Source organism: Agelaius tricolor, unplaced genomic scaffold (assembly GCF_023055355.1).
Source record: "Agelaius tricolor isolate 1412-34295 unplaced genomic scaffold, bAgeTri1.0.p SCAF_7, whole genome shotgun sequence".
NCBI classification, from domain to species: Eukaryota; Metazoa; Chordata; class Aves; order Passeriformes; family Icteridae; genus Agelaius; species Agelaius tricolor.
Window position 1 is genome coordinate 30746021 of NW_027269267.1, and position 14539 is coordinate 30760559.

The window sequence follows — 14539 nt, forward strand, 5'->3', positions numbered from 1 at the left end:
ATTCTACCCAGTATTATTGACTATTGAAGAGATAAGAAGTGCTCACTTTCTTTAGAGCACTTTGTGCACACTTAGAGCAATCATTTATGTGTTTGGGGGTTGATATGTATCTTCTTTATCTTCTTTCTCTCTCTTTTTTTTTTTTTTAATTATTGTTTTTTAAAGCTGCACTGCCCTACTTCCACCAGGGTTTTCTTAGTGTGGATTTTGGCCATTCTGGTCACTCTTCTCTGGACTTTGATCACTGATGCCATGTGGGGGCAGGCATGCGGTGGTGGGATATAGGATTGTCCCAGAAACCTTGCCAGTTCTGGGACTGCCATGCTGCATCTTGGTGGCCATGAACTTCTGCAGCCCAGCCAGTGTTCCTCTTCCTCCTGTGAGCATGAGGCTGTTGGCTCTTGTTCAGCTTGTGTTCCTATGTAACCCCAAGGGATGGCTCCTGGTGGAGTTCATCTCCGTGCTGCATTTGTGAAGCTTATGATGTAGAGCTGAAAATATTTGTAATGCTTTTTTTCCACAACATCCCTTAAATTTATAAATATAAATCTGAACCTGATCCTGTTGTTATGTTCATTAGACTCCACCAGTCTTGCATCAAGTGCAAGTTTAGTGACAATCTCTTGATCCATCATACAGGTTGCTAATGAAGACAGTGAACAGAAGCTAATCTAGGACAGATGCCCAAGGGGGTCCTCTTGATACAACCCTCTAATTTATTAGGAAGCCCTGAAGGGCTGTGTTTTGAGGTACTCTTTTGCAGCTGTCTTGGTCCAACAGTTTGCCAGTTCTAGTTTAATTAGTTCCATGAGAGGCTATATCAAGACTTTCATAAATTTTGGCTAAAACATTCATTGCAACTCCTTCATCTACAAGTCTAGTGTTCCTGCTGTGTAAGGGAATGATGTTCAGTTTACATGTGTCCTGACAAGTCCATGTTGGCTCTTCTCAGATAACATCTCCTGACTTGCTTATAAGAAGCCTTTCTTCCCACATAAATTTAGCAGTTCTTCTAAAAAAAAAAAGACATATGTTGTTGGATGTGTTATTTCCAGAGTATCTTACTTTCTGGAGTCTCAATAGTAAGAAGAATCTGGTAATCTGTCTCTTGAAGCAAGAGGTCAACAAGGCTGTTTAGATTTTAGATAGGCAACAAGTGACTCAGCAGAGCTAAAATCTTGCCAAGTTGGCTTCTGCTGGATTTAAAGCACAGAAAACATTTGACAGTGAGGACAGCATTTTAAGCATCCTGATGCTTTTAGGCATTTTGTTAGACTTGTGTGTGTTATTTCCTTTAATTTAAAGCTCTTGGAAGGTAACGTGGGGGTCATGCATAAGGAGTTATTGCAGTTCAGGTTTGCCATTCACTTTGAAGTGCTGGAGTTGGAGGCAGTCCATGATCCCATAACCTGCAGGTTGGGAGCTGCACTCAGAAGGAATTGCTGAGTTTTTTGAAAAGTAGGGAACAAGGCCGTTGCATCTTGTTGCCTTTATTCTTCTGATGCTTGTATAAATACTCAATAAACATTATTTTTACATAATGATAGCTTTCCTTTTTTTAGTCAAGTACCACTCAGTATGCTGCATTTGCTTAAAAACCAAACCCACTTGGAAATAGTTAAGTGAGAGTAGAAATTTTCAAACAGGTAGGGGTGCAAGTAGAAAGATTGCGTTTCTGTTTGGTGTTGGAGGTCTTGTGAAACTCTGAATGGAAGCTGTGGGACTTGGTGACATGGGCCATCTTTGTTGTATCATATTTAAAAAATTGCCTGTCTTGTTTTAGGAGCTAAATTTGTTTGTGGGTTTTTTAGAGTTGTAGGGTTGGGGGTTTTTTTAACCAACTCTAATTTTGTTTGGCTGTGTTTATGAAGGGAAACCTTTAAGCCCTAGAATTTGCTTGCTTAACAGGAAATATATTCTTGGTGTTCAACTTTAGAATAAAACCTCTTGTTTGAGCCCACAGTGGTAGGTGCTGACAGGATCTTGTCCCTCTGCTCCCATTTTTTATTCCAGGATCCCTCCTCCGAGCAGGCTGGCCCATTTCAGCACTTGTGTCTGGGGCAGCCCTGGCTGTGGTGTGTTCCCTGTGGTGTCCCTGTGTGAGCCTGTGTGTGAGTCATGGGGGGACAGGCAGTTCCAGGGATGTTGGGATTGGCAGCCTTCCACGGGTGAGTGGGGGTGGATACAATGCTGCTGAATTTACTTCGTTTCAGATGTGACTAATGTCATTCTTCTTCAGCTTAGAATCCTGTGGTTTGTTGTCTGAAAGTCCCTGCTAGCCCACAGCCCCAGGAAATGCAGGAAAATCCTGAAAACTCAGAAGCTTCAGATTTTGGAGCATAGGAAACAATCAGCTCTTAAATAACAGACATGCATGTCTCAGTAGAAGTCCCACTCTTCTGTATAAAGCCTTTTTTCACAAAAAGGTCGAGAAATCTTCAGAACCAAGTAGATGCTGGGGGGCTCTTACCTTGCAGCACAATAGCAGGAGAGCACAGCTCTACCAGACCTGACTGCAGATGCTATCAGCAGCATTCATCTGTGCTGTGCAGAAATGGAAAATATTTTAGTGGTGAGTTAACTAGGAGGCATATCCTGATCCAGCTTTGTCACAATGGTAGATGGCTGCAGGCACTTATCAGAGTTACTCTCGCTGTGGAATTTCAGCTCAGGAGCAACCTTTTTGTCTTTCTTCAAAAAGGGGGTTTCTCTTTGTTCTCTTTGAAAAAACAGGAGACTATTTGTCTGCTTTCTTTGGATAATATTATTAAGGAAGATAATGCTTGAGAAGGAAACAGAAGCTGAATGCTGGTTGAGCCCATTATGTCTTTTCTGTTGCTTGCAGATACAGATCCTCCCGTCTCAGGTCTCTGTTCTGGATTGTCTTCCTCCCTGTTTCTTGTGGCTAAGTCTTTTTCTATGGATTAAACTAAACTAAAAAACCCAAAACCCAAACAAATAATTTATTTACTTATTGAGCCAGTGGCTTCATTTATCTCAACATATATTTTAACAGGGAACAGGGCTGGGGCAGAGGGAAGGTGTCTGCAGAAGAAGTGGGTGAAGGAGGGAGTGGAGAGGGGATTTACAGCACCAAGGTACCACTCCCTGTTGTGCTTCAGCCCACGCTTTAAATTCTTTCAGTGGCACAAAATCAAGCTATTTTTTTTCCCCTAAGGTGAATCATGCTAGGAAAAATTTACTTGTAGTAAAGAAAATAATAGAATTTAAGCCCTAATGTTTCTGGAGCTGCTGGTGGTGAGCTAATAGCCGTGGCCTGTTTATAATGTAATTGCGTAGTTCTCTAAATTACTGCAGGCTTCTTCATTAAGGAAGGAGAAGAAAAATAAGTCCCCAAAGCCAAGTCTGTATAACCATGGCTCAGTAATGAAAGTTTCATTTATTTAAACTTTTCTCTTCACTTAAATGTGGATGGGTGCTGGAAGGAGGCCAAGTTCAAACTGAGTGTGGCTGGTGCTGTTAATCCCAACTGAGTCTGTAAGTGACCTGAAACTGTTCTGCATTTTGAAACTGTTCTGAGGGCTCTCTGAGGCTGATACCTCTGCAAGTTAAGGATTCCATCATGTAAATGCCACCATCATTAGCCCTTCTATTACTGACCACTTTGGAAGTAGTCATTGAGCAAATGCATTACTTTTGGGTGCAGGTGCAAGTCCCTGGGGTGATGTTGGTAATGCTACTGTAAAGGGAAACAAGGAACATTAGGCTAATCTCCCTTGCTCAATATATGTTCATCAGATGAAAGATTTAGTTGTCTCCTGGGCACTGAAATTTGTAACTCCTGGAGTCTATAAAGTCATACAGCAGCCATAGAAAATGTGTGGTTAAAAAATAATGTAAAAAAACCCCAAACCAGCAAAACAGCTGATTCAAATTAGTGTCCTTTCCCTTCCTACTTACTATACTAGTTGCTTTTGACCTTATTGTTAAACAAGTGGTTATTGATAGTGTTTTCCTTTTAACTTATTTCAAAGTTGCTTGCACAGTGCTCTGTTCACATAGGCACTGAAGATTGCTGTGCATGGTGTTTTTATTCTGTATTCCTAGCTCTTGGTGAGGCCAACAAGAAAAGTTAACCTCACACTGTGTGTCCTGACTTTCGGGATCTCGTGATTCGTTCTTGCTGCTTTTTCTTAAGGGATCTTGAAGCCAGAGCACAGAATGAATTCTTTCGGGCCTTCTTCAGATTGCCCAGGAAGGAGAAGCTGCACGAGGTTGTGGACTGCTCTCTCTGGACGCCCTTCAGTCGCTGTCACACAGCAGGGACCATGTATACTTCAGACAGTTACATCTGTTTTGCCAGTAAAGAAAATGGCTGCTGCACTGTGATCATCCCACTTAGAGAGGTAGCGTTTTTTGTTTGTTTAATTTTGGATCCTTTTCTGCCTTTTTCTACCCTAAGCCTCCGCTGCCACTTGACTTACCTTGACAAAGTGTTGTTTGATGTAAAAGAATAGGATGTTTGTGTGCATCCTGCCTACAAGATGGTTGTACAGCTTGTTCTGGAACTCCTTGGGGCCTGAGCTCCTAAAAATATGGGTGATTCAAAACTATCCATGAAGTGAAGCATGGATAGGTAATGCAGCAGGACAGAACACTGCAAAAACAGAATCTGCTTGGCCCAAGATTTGGACGGGGCTCGTCTCCCAGCTCCACAAACACGTACATCCAGCTTGATGTTGATGGAGACTGGCTTGGACCCATTCCAGCAATGCAAAGGCATCCTTGCCTGGGATCAACACAAGTGTTGAGCTTTCCCTCATAGATAGCCTTTAACAAACCTATGGGTACTTTTCCAGGCTGTAGGGCAGAGAGAAAGAGGGGATGTTATGCATGCAGTGATGGGCCAACAAATTTCCATGAAATCAATAGATGACTTTAAATGCGGGAAAGCACAAGGGAAGGTGGTGGGAGTAGAACAGGAGAAGGAAGCTGTCAGCTAACACCTGCCTTATCTGCTGTGGATACAAGGCTGTTATCATCTCTTAATTAAAGCTTTCCTTTCATCCTGGACTAATAACAGAGTAACATCCAAATCATATCGTAACTGTAGCTACTTACTTTCTACTGTTGCAGAAACAGAAAACAATATGAGAACAGTGTTGTATACATAATGAAAATTAACAAAACAACTGTTTTTTCCCATCTTCAAAGGTGGGAAAATAAATTTCCTCCTCCACACCCAGAATTTGATCAAGTTGATCCTTTTATAAATATTTTTTTTTAATCATACACCCCTTTCTTATCTTTTCCCTCAGTCTGCTGTTTAGAAGTGGGATGCAAAGTAAATTAGGAAAAAAAAAGGCATCTGGGATACTTTTTGGCATCTGCTTTGAGCTTCTGGAGAGACCATGAACTTCAGGCAGTTGGATGTGTTTGATCAAGGAAAGCCAATATGAATAACCACATTTAAAGCATGCATATGAAATGCTGTGTTTTGGTACACAAAATTTGAATATGTTTTTGTGGGTATGGTGCCTAATGTGTTTTCTGTAATGTCTCTGGGAAAGGTAATCAGTATAGAGAAGATGGAGGACACAAGCCTTCTCCCTAATCCCATCATTGTTAGCATAAGGAGTAAGACAGCTTTTCAGTTCATTGAACTGAAGGACCGAGATACTTTGGTGGAGAACCTGCTCCAGAGGTTCAAAGAGGTGAACTCCAGCAACACATTGCACTGCAACAACTTGCAAAATAACAATCAGGTACTGAGCTTTTATTTTATTAATAATTTAATATCCATTATTCCACTGTCCTGCCTTCTTTGGGAGGCCCCCAAATTGATCTTGAGCCAATGCTTATCTGATGCCACCTTTAAAGACCTGGCTGGTGAGATAGAGGACACTCACAGCATAGTTGTGATTGACATGCTGGGGAGAGCAGGGACTGGGATGGGCAGCTGGGTTGCCCTTCACAGAGACCTCCACAGTTTGGGGGAATGGGCTGATAGAGACCTCACGAAGTTCAACAAAAGCAAATGTGAAACCTGGCAAAACAAGCCCATGTGACAGGAGAGGCTGGGAACAGGCTGGTTAGAGAACAGCTGTGTGGAAAAGGAGAAGGAGTCATGAACAAGTTGAGCCTGTAAGTCAGCTGCGTGCTCTCACAATGCTGAGGGACAACCCCATATCAGGTTGTACTAGCAGGAGTGTAACCAGCAGGTCATGGGATGTTACTATTCCCTTTTATTCAGCACTTACGAGCCTGATAAGGAGTACTGTGTCCAGGTTTGACTCTGCTTGATTACACATGAAAAGCATTGATAATTTGGAGTAAGTCTAGTGGAGGGCTATAAGATGGTCAGGGGCTGGAGCACATGCTTTATAAGGAGAGGTGGAGGGAGCAGGGCTTCCTCAGCCAGTCTTCTGCCAAATAGTGGCGAGCTGGAAGATAAAGGCAAACTCTCCTTCCATATGCCAGTTGAAAGAGAAGCAGCCACAACTTCAAGGTTTAGCAAGGAAAAATCTAAATAGATAAAGAGAGATTTCCCCTCATGGTTAGGCAGAACTGGACCAGGCTGCCCAGAGCAGCAGTGCACTCTGCTTTCTTGGAGCTACTCAACTTGACTGGGCACAGACTCCAGCAACCAGGGCTGAGGGCTCCTGCTTTGAGCAGGCTGTTGAAAACAATAGTCCTCTCCAACCTAAATTGTTCTGTGATTTTGTCTTTCAAATCATAACAGTAGAAGACTGTTGGGTATCTTGTCATCAAGGACACTTAGAATTGGCTAACAACTTTTGTTTTAAAGTAACAACCCTTTTCCTGACGTGCAAATGAATGACAATTTGTATAAAGTCTTGAGTAAGACCTTTCTTCCTGAAAGTTGTTAAAGGTTTTGATGCAAAAGGCAAAGGGTAACCCAGCTCTGTCTTGAGGACAGTTGAGGATGTAGTTCTTAGCCTTTTCAGTCATTGCCACTTTTATTTGGCATTGCAGAACAGCCTTGCCTTTGGATCCATGTGCACGCTGGGGGATGATGAGCCTGCGTGTCTGGGAACAGAGGCTTCACACGGGAAAGAGAGAAGTGAATGTGAAAAGGAGAACAATTACTTGCTCAATGCAGAAGCACTAAGGTCAGACTTTCATCAGTCAGGAATGCCAGGCCTTGATTTTGGAAAGGTATGTAACATTTGGGGAAAGCTGTAGGAGTTTTAGGTTTTGTTTTTAAAAAGCTGGGGTTATATTCAGACAGATGTTTTTAGTAAAATGCACTCTGTATTGGTTGGAGAAGTTAGATATGGGACAACTTTTTTATTTGGTTGGATTTTTTTCTTCTCCCTCCCCCCATTTCATTCTGGTAAGTATTTCCAATTTTTATCCCTGTGTGGTGAATGAGGTATGCAAAGTGGGGAAAGTCAAAGTCCCTAGAGCAGACTTCCCATTTCCATTGGTAATGGAATACCTTGTGGAATTTCTAATATGTGAAATGCTTTTGTTTACCAGTTCTCATGTGAGAACATGAGGTTTTTTTTTTTTTTAACGTATGTTCTTGTTCCCAGTCTAGGGAGCAAATCAAAGAGAGCCTGTGGGATGACCATTTCGTAGAGTATGGCAGAACCGTGTGCATGTTTCGCACAGAGAAAATCAGAAAACTTGTTGCTATGGGAATTCCTGAATCCTTAAGAGGCAAACTCTGGCTGCTTTTCTCAGGTGGGCATGCTTAGAAATATTGGCTGTAGGCATCATCTGATTCTGGAGATGGCAAAACATTTAGGCAAGAAATCTCTCAAGGGCAATTAATGTCCTTTACATGGGACCTGTGATACTGCTTAAGGAAAAGACATGATCTGAACTGAACTAATAAATACAAGGAAGTACCCGGGTAGATCTGTAAAAGTTTTACCTCAGGATGATATCATATGACGTACAGAAGAATCAAAATAACATCTTTGTAATCTATGTAATTTAAAATTAGCATCACGTTTTCATAAAACAATGTTCATCTTCAAGCAGCAATTAGATTGTAGCATAAATACTGAGTTAGCCCTAGACAAATCAGATTATTGCAAAATAATGACAATCTCAAAGTTGGCAGACCTGCTCCTGCTTCTTGTTGAATGCTGGCAGGGCTTACAGAAACTGGAGATGGAAAAAACAGCTCATTGCATCGACAGATATGGCAGAGCCAGAATGTGCCTGCAGTGTGATCTCAAGTTAGTCCTTAATCCAATATATGGCATACTCAGACATTTGTAAATGTGGAGCTTTTCCTCCTTGAAGGATATGAACAGTGCTGAGTACATTTCTCCCAGTAATATATGAGGGTGGTGAGACACTTGGAAGGAGTTTCCCAGAGAATCTGTGGATGCCCCATCCCTGGAAGTGTTCAAGGCCAGGCTGGATGAGGCTTTGAGCAACCTGGTCTGGTGAAAGGTGTCCCTGCCCACAGCAGGGGGGTTGGAATGAGGTGATCTTTAACCAATACTTTCAACCCAAACCAGTACTTTCTGCTGGAGACATCTTTTGCTCAATCAGGGTGTTCTGAACGATGTTGTGTCACGTGAGCTTTGCTAATACTTAGTTTTTAAGATGTGTGTTTTGCTAGGGCTTTGTCTTTTAGGCCCGGATATTCACAGATCTTGGGGAAAGCCACCTTGCTTATACCCTTTTGAGCAACTTTTGAGCAGTAATTCCCACAACACTTGGGAGCGGATAAGGACGATGCTAAACCAATCTTCCTCTTCCTCCCTTCCTGCTGCCTCCAGACGCGCAGACGGATCTTGCCTCGCACCCTGGCTACTACGTTCACTTGGTGGAGGCCTCCATGGGCAGGTGCTGCATGGCAAGGGAGGAGATCGAGCGCGACCTGCACCGCTCGCTGCCCGAGCACCCCGCCTTCCAGAGCGAGACTGGCATAGCTGCCCTCCGGAGGGTGCTCACCGCCTACGCCCACAGGAACCCCAAAATAGGATACTGCCAGGTGGGGCATTCCCAGCGGGATTGTGCTCCCCGCTGCTTCCTCCCCTTCTCTTGTTCTCTTAAGAGTGCTTTTAGGGGTGCTTTTTATAAATAAAGACCTTTTAGTTGGAAAAGTACATAGTTTTAAGTATTAAGTGTCATTTTTCCTTGGGAAACAACATAGTCTCACCAAAAGGCTCTGTTCTACCAACGATATTCCTTCAGCATTTTGCAAACTGCATTTATAGTTACAGGAAGGGAAGAATTGTTTCTGATGCTTCTGTTTGTTGAAAAGGGCATTTCATGGACAATACTTGGAAGCAGTGCAGGGTGAATTGGCCTGCACAGATGAGATTTTATGTAGTGCACTGGGGCACAGGCTTAATGAACCTTTCTGCCACTTTATTCCAAAACTGATGATAAATGATGAAAGTCATTTGTCTAGCTGGTCAGCTCCCTGAATTCTGATTAACATCAGAGTGGTCCTGATACTGGAATAAGGGGCAGTGAAAGCAGCCCCAAAACATCTTGCAGTATCAGTTACCTGCTTTGTATCTTGGTAAATCCAGTACTGTGCTTTTCTCCATTGTTTCCTATTGCTCTTAGGAATAAGCTTGGAAAACTTGCTATGCCTGTGGGTTGCAATTATGTATTTGCCGTGTATTCTCTCTTTTTCTTTCTGTTTTTTTTTTTTTTCTTAGTTCTTTACAACCTGTTAGGCTACTTTTCTTTCTATAAAAATAGCCACAGTTGAGCTCTTGTCAGTAGGATTTGCTGTCACTAACAAATCCCATTTTCTTCTTTGTGCTTGTAAGTCTATGAATATTTTGACCTCCGTGTTGCTGCTGTATGCCAAAGAGGAAGAAGCCTTTTGGCTGCTGGTTGCTGTGTGTGAGCGGATGCTGCCGGATTACTTCAACCACCGAGTGATAGGTGAGCTCTTGTTCCTGGTCCTGCAGGCTGGGAAGGGGCAGCCATGTGGCACAGGGGTGGGGAAATGCTCAGGGTCAGTTGGGGTCCAGACCCCACGGATGAGATGCTCCATCTACTTGTGTGGTGTGCAGGGACAGCAGCAGTGGCTGCTCAGATTCCAGCCAGGGCTGGTTTTGGTCTGAAGGGTTTGAGCTGCATGATCTGTAAATGCTCAACTTCACAGTTTGTTTTTTTCTTTCCTGTTGGTCAGAAGGTGGGGACATTTTTGGCTGTTACATAAATAGCTTGTGGGTCTTGGCTAGGAGTGTGCAGTGTTAGAGACTCAGGCTGTTTAAGATGAATGTAGGAAAGATCTGCTGTGTGATCTGAACTCTCTGAATTGCCTGGCTGCTGGAGCAAGCAGGCTTGCATCTACACTAGCCCTTTGTAATGAGAGCTGATACAAGTCCCTCTGCCATGCACTGTGTGTGCTGTATAGTGCTGTATAGTGCTCCTGCATAGTGCCATTATTTTAAAGATCATTGTGCAGACTGCCTAATGCACCGAAAGAGGGGGGCTAAGCAGTACTTGTTGTTAGCAGTCACTTCCTTCCCTTCCAGAAATGTTTGGTAGCTTTTCCCTTTTTATTGCTAACCTCAGTCTGTAGCTGCAGCATCTGCTGTTACACCCTTGCTGTGGCAAAGAGAGGGACCAGGGTCACGTGTGAGAAAGTGAGATAGGAGCAAGTCCCTGGCAATAGTGGTTCTGGGAGCTAGAAATGGTCTGGGCACTCTTGTGCTGCCTGTGGAGTGGAAAGAGACACTTGAGAAGATTACCAGTCTTTTCCTTGAAGGATGGGGTTGTCGTACCTTCCTCTAGACACTGTGTCACTGCTCAGTTTCTGTCTTGTCACAGAACTGGCAAGAAGGTAAGTTAAAGCTGAGTTATTCCAAAGTTTAGCTGGATGTTTAGCATGTTTTGTGGTGCTTTGAATGCCACTGGTATTTTCTGGGCATTGTAACTGTCCCACTTGTCAGAATTTTTCTTCTTGTCTCCAGACATGACTTTAAACTCCTATTTTGATTACTGACTCCCATGTTTGTCTGTCTCCTTCCCTGATTAATGGAGGGAAACACAGCTCTATCAGTACTCAAGCATTTCTAGATATCAGCAGTGTGCTTTGGATTACTCATAACTTTCTGATGCTTGCTGGGCTATTGTCCTTAAGTAGCATTCTCTGCTCCTCACCTGAGTTGTCTCACCTGGCCAGCCATCCCTGCCTGGAGTTGTTCTTGATTTGTGCTTTGTATCTTGCCTGTCACTTGCCATGGCTGCAGCCTACATTGTGTAAGTGCTGAAAGTTTTGGTTGTCCCGTCTCTCTGTTTTCTGTCCCTCTTTATCCCAAGGAAGAAATGCTGTGTCTCTCTACTGCCATAACTCATACTTCACAGTGTGAAGAGCCAGGAATTCAGTTTGGAAGTTGCCCTGCTCTCCCTGGCTGAGTAGCACTGGTGCAGTTTTGCAGCATTGCTGCTTCACTGAGCACAATTTCTGCAGCTCTGCTTTACCCTAGAACTTAACGTGCCCAAATCGGTGCTACTGATCTTCTCCACCCTGCCCCTCCTCTGGTTCCTGTTGCTTGAGTTAGTGTTCTTGGCTCTGCATTTCAGTCGACCTTCTTTTTGATTTGCAACCAGCTCTTGTCTAAACTTTGTATTGTTTCTTCCTGCATAACACTTCCAAGACCAAACTTTTCCTCTTTGTGCACCCTGCCAATACTGTTTGTCCAAATGTTGATCTCTCAATAACTTTGGTGATCTCTGACCTTGCTACTCGTCACTGTGCTTTTCCTCTGCAGTGTCAGCCTGTAATCTCTGCACTCCAAACAGCCACCAAATTAATGACCTTGGTTATAGCAGGCCTTCTTAGCTTCCTTTTGTCTCAGACCTTTTCTTTATAACTTCCAAAATCTTCTATTTATTTATATATGTGTTTAGTTAGTTAGCTAGAATTTTTGCTTTCAAAACTTAGGCAATTCAGTCCTACTCAGCCTTCTTACTTTGATCTTCCTCCTTCAGCCTTGCCAGCTCTGACACCTTTCATAAGCTTTTTCATTATTTCACTGCTTGCAAATGGGAAAAGCCTGCAGGCAGGGCTCCTTCTTCAGGAATTCCCTCTGTCCTTCTTGTCTCTGCAATGCATAGAGGAAATTATAGGCAGATGGGTGCAAGATAGAAACAAGTTGTATATGGGTCAAGAGTGGTGGCAAGAGTCAGGCATATCCTATTCTCAATTACCATGACTTTTTCATCCCCTGCATAAACCAGTAGGGCATCTTACCCCACTTTACCTGTTAGACTGTTATCAACTTGACACTGTATTTCTTGAAACACTGAAAACTTTATTTCATTTCTCTGATTTGCCTTTTCAGTCCTGAAGATGTCATTTATCTTGCATCTAAGGTCATTATTTTTCAAATGCATGCCCTACCTCATGGTATTTTCCTACCTCATTATGGTCTCATGCTGTAATACAGATTCATTTGTTCAGATTTCATGAAAAATGAAAACATATGAAAAAATAGACAGAAAAGTTCATTTTAATAAACTGTTTGACTTTCATCTACAGTGGCAGCACTTTTTATAAGAAGGTCTGTGAAAGATCTGGGAAGTGTTGCATGTTCCTTTTAAAGCTCTGGTTTTGCTCGTGCTGTCTCTAAGTCTGGAATGATCTATTTATATGTGTCTTGCCTATCTGTCTCTGGCTTCCTTCAAATACCTCTAAATCCAGCTCTGTTTTTTGGGTCTGTGTTAACGATGGCTATTAAATTGTTTGCATTAATCTTATTAAAAAAACCCAAACAAAAATTGCCCTCTGTTGAGTAACTCCAGTCCGTTTTTCTCCTTTTCTTCAATCTTACAGGAGGCTTTTTCTTCAAAGCATCATGCTTGATGTGTTTCTCAAAAGCTTTTTGGATGTCCATGGGCTTTTATTTTTGATTTGTGGTGCTGTAATGTTTGTTCACTCACCAGCAGAAGCTCTTTTGGCCTGATGTGAAAGGTTCTAAGACAGAGAAATGTCATAGCTATTTTTTTTCCTATGATTTGGATGCAAAGCCAAAAGATGCTGGCTCTCTGCCACAAATTGTCCAGGTTATATTCCGCTTTTGAGCAACAGAAGTTTTGAGTGCTAGGGATATATATGTTTCAGCAATTAAAATTGTGTCCTAATATTAGCAGAATATGGACTGTAAGAAAGAAATTAAATAACTTGAAAAGAAAGACAAAATAATTGAAAAGCTAACTGTATTTTGTATTCAGGAATATTTTTAACTTGCGGTGTCTTTGGTCAAAGTCCTGATGTGGCAAATTTGGTTTGTAGACACAGTCTACTTCATTGAGAAGAAACTACATTCATTCTGTAACAGCTGCTGACAAAGCAAAACTGAACTAGTAGATAAACCAGGGCCCAGATCTGCTCCTTTGGAAAGACTGGTTGGGACAGTTAGGGAGTCTTTTATCTGGGCATTGCAGAAATCTTTTGTTCTTTGTGTGTAGATACATATGCTTGTAAGTATATATTTGTATGTGTGCGTGTACTTTCCTGTAAATATTATTCTTCCTGCCTGGTGTGTGTAGGTATATCTGGACTTCCATCCTACATTTTCTCAGTTAGAGCAAAATCTTTGCTGCCCACTTCCTTGAGTACATACATCAGAGAGGAATGTGTACTGTCTTATTTTTACTGCATACATCCCAAGTGGAGCAATAAATGCTTTAAGATTGCTTTTGCTAGCACTTAATTATTATGTGCTTTTGTAGCCAAGACCAACAGCTGCTGCTATTGCTATTTCATTGCACCCTAAAGGCACTTAGGAGAATTAACACACTTTTTGCAGAAAGTTGTACAGTAAGGTTTATGGACACAAGGGTTGGGCAGCAGGAGGATAATGGCATTTTTCATTGTAGATGTGTGTGTACCTTGCCTGTTTAAATTTTAAGAAAGTCTTGCAGTTAACGGTTGACAGCAGTGATTAGCTTAAAAATAATTTTTTCCTGTGTCAGTCCTGACTAATGCTGTTCCTTTGTAACTTGTAGGTGCTCAGGTAGACCAGTCAGTGTTTGAAGAGCTTATAAAAGAGCAACTTCCAGAGCTGGCTGAACATATGAAGGATCTGACAGCCCTAGCTTCCATCTCTCTTTCCTGGTTCCTTACCCTTTTCCTTAGCATCATGCCCTTGGAAAGTGCTGTGAATGTTGTGGACTGCTTCTTCTATGATGGCATCAAAGCCATTTTCCAGCTGGGCTTGGCCATACTGGAAGCCAACGCTGTGGATCTGTGTAACAGCAAGGATGATGGGCAGGCCCTGATGATCCTGAGCAGGTATGGCCACACAGGAGTGCTGCTTTCATCTCAGGCTCTTCTGCCCTAAAACAAAGGCATTGCTCAGTAGGCACCAGGGCCCTTCTGTGTCACCCTGCTGCTGCTGCTGTCGCAGTGTCTGCCTTAAACAATGGCTTTGCACGTTGGACAAGATGTCCTGTGAAATTTCCTGGCACTCCGAGACCTGCATCTCCTGCGTCAGCGTACAATATTTACTGCTGCTCTCCGTGCCTTCCCTGGACTGACAGGCTTCCTGCTCCAGACTTCAAGGAGACAGAAGTTTTCTTCCTTGGGCAGCATTTAGTCATTTGGCTGGCTTACTGT

The 14539-nt window shown here is 42.6% G+C and overlaps 1 protein-coding gene across 2 annotated transcripts in view; it reads left to right on the forward strand.

Moving 5' to 3' along the window:
• TBC1D8 (TBC1 domain family member 8) overlaps positions 1-14539 on the forward strand; it is a 49256-nt gene that overhangs the window by 27175 nt on the left and 7542 nt on the right. The window contains exons 6-12 of one of the 2 annotated variants that reach the window (XM_071430791.1): positions 4160-4367; positions 5532-5726; positions 6958-7140; positions 7521-7671; positions 8727-8941; positions 9735-9852; positions 13930-14215. In XM_071430791.1, the coding sequence (XP_071286892.1) occupies positions 4160-4367; positions 5532-5726; positions 6958-7140; positions 7521-7671; positions 8727-8941; positions 9735-9852; positions 13930-14215 (1356 nt within the window). The remainder of the gene's footprint in view (positions 1-4159; positions 4368-5531; positions 5727-6957; positions 7141-7520; positions 7672-8726; positions 8942-9734; positions 9853-13929; positions 14216-14539) is intronic. The other variant, XM_071430792.1, reaches the window with a different exon arrangement.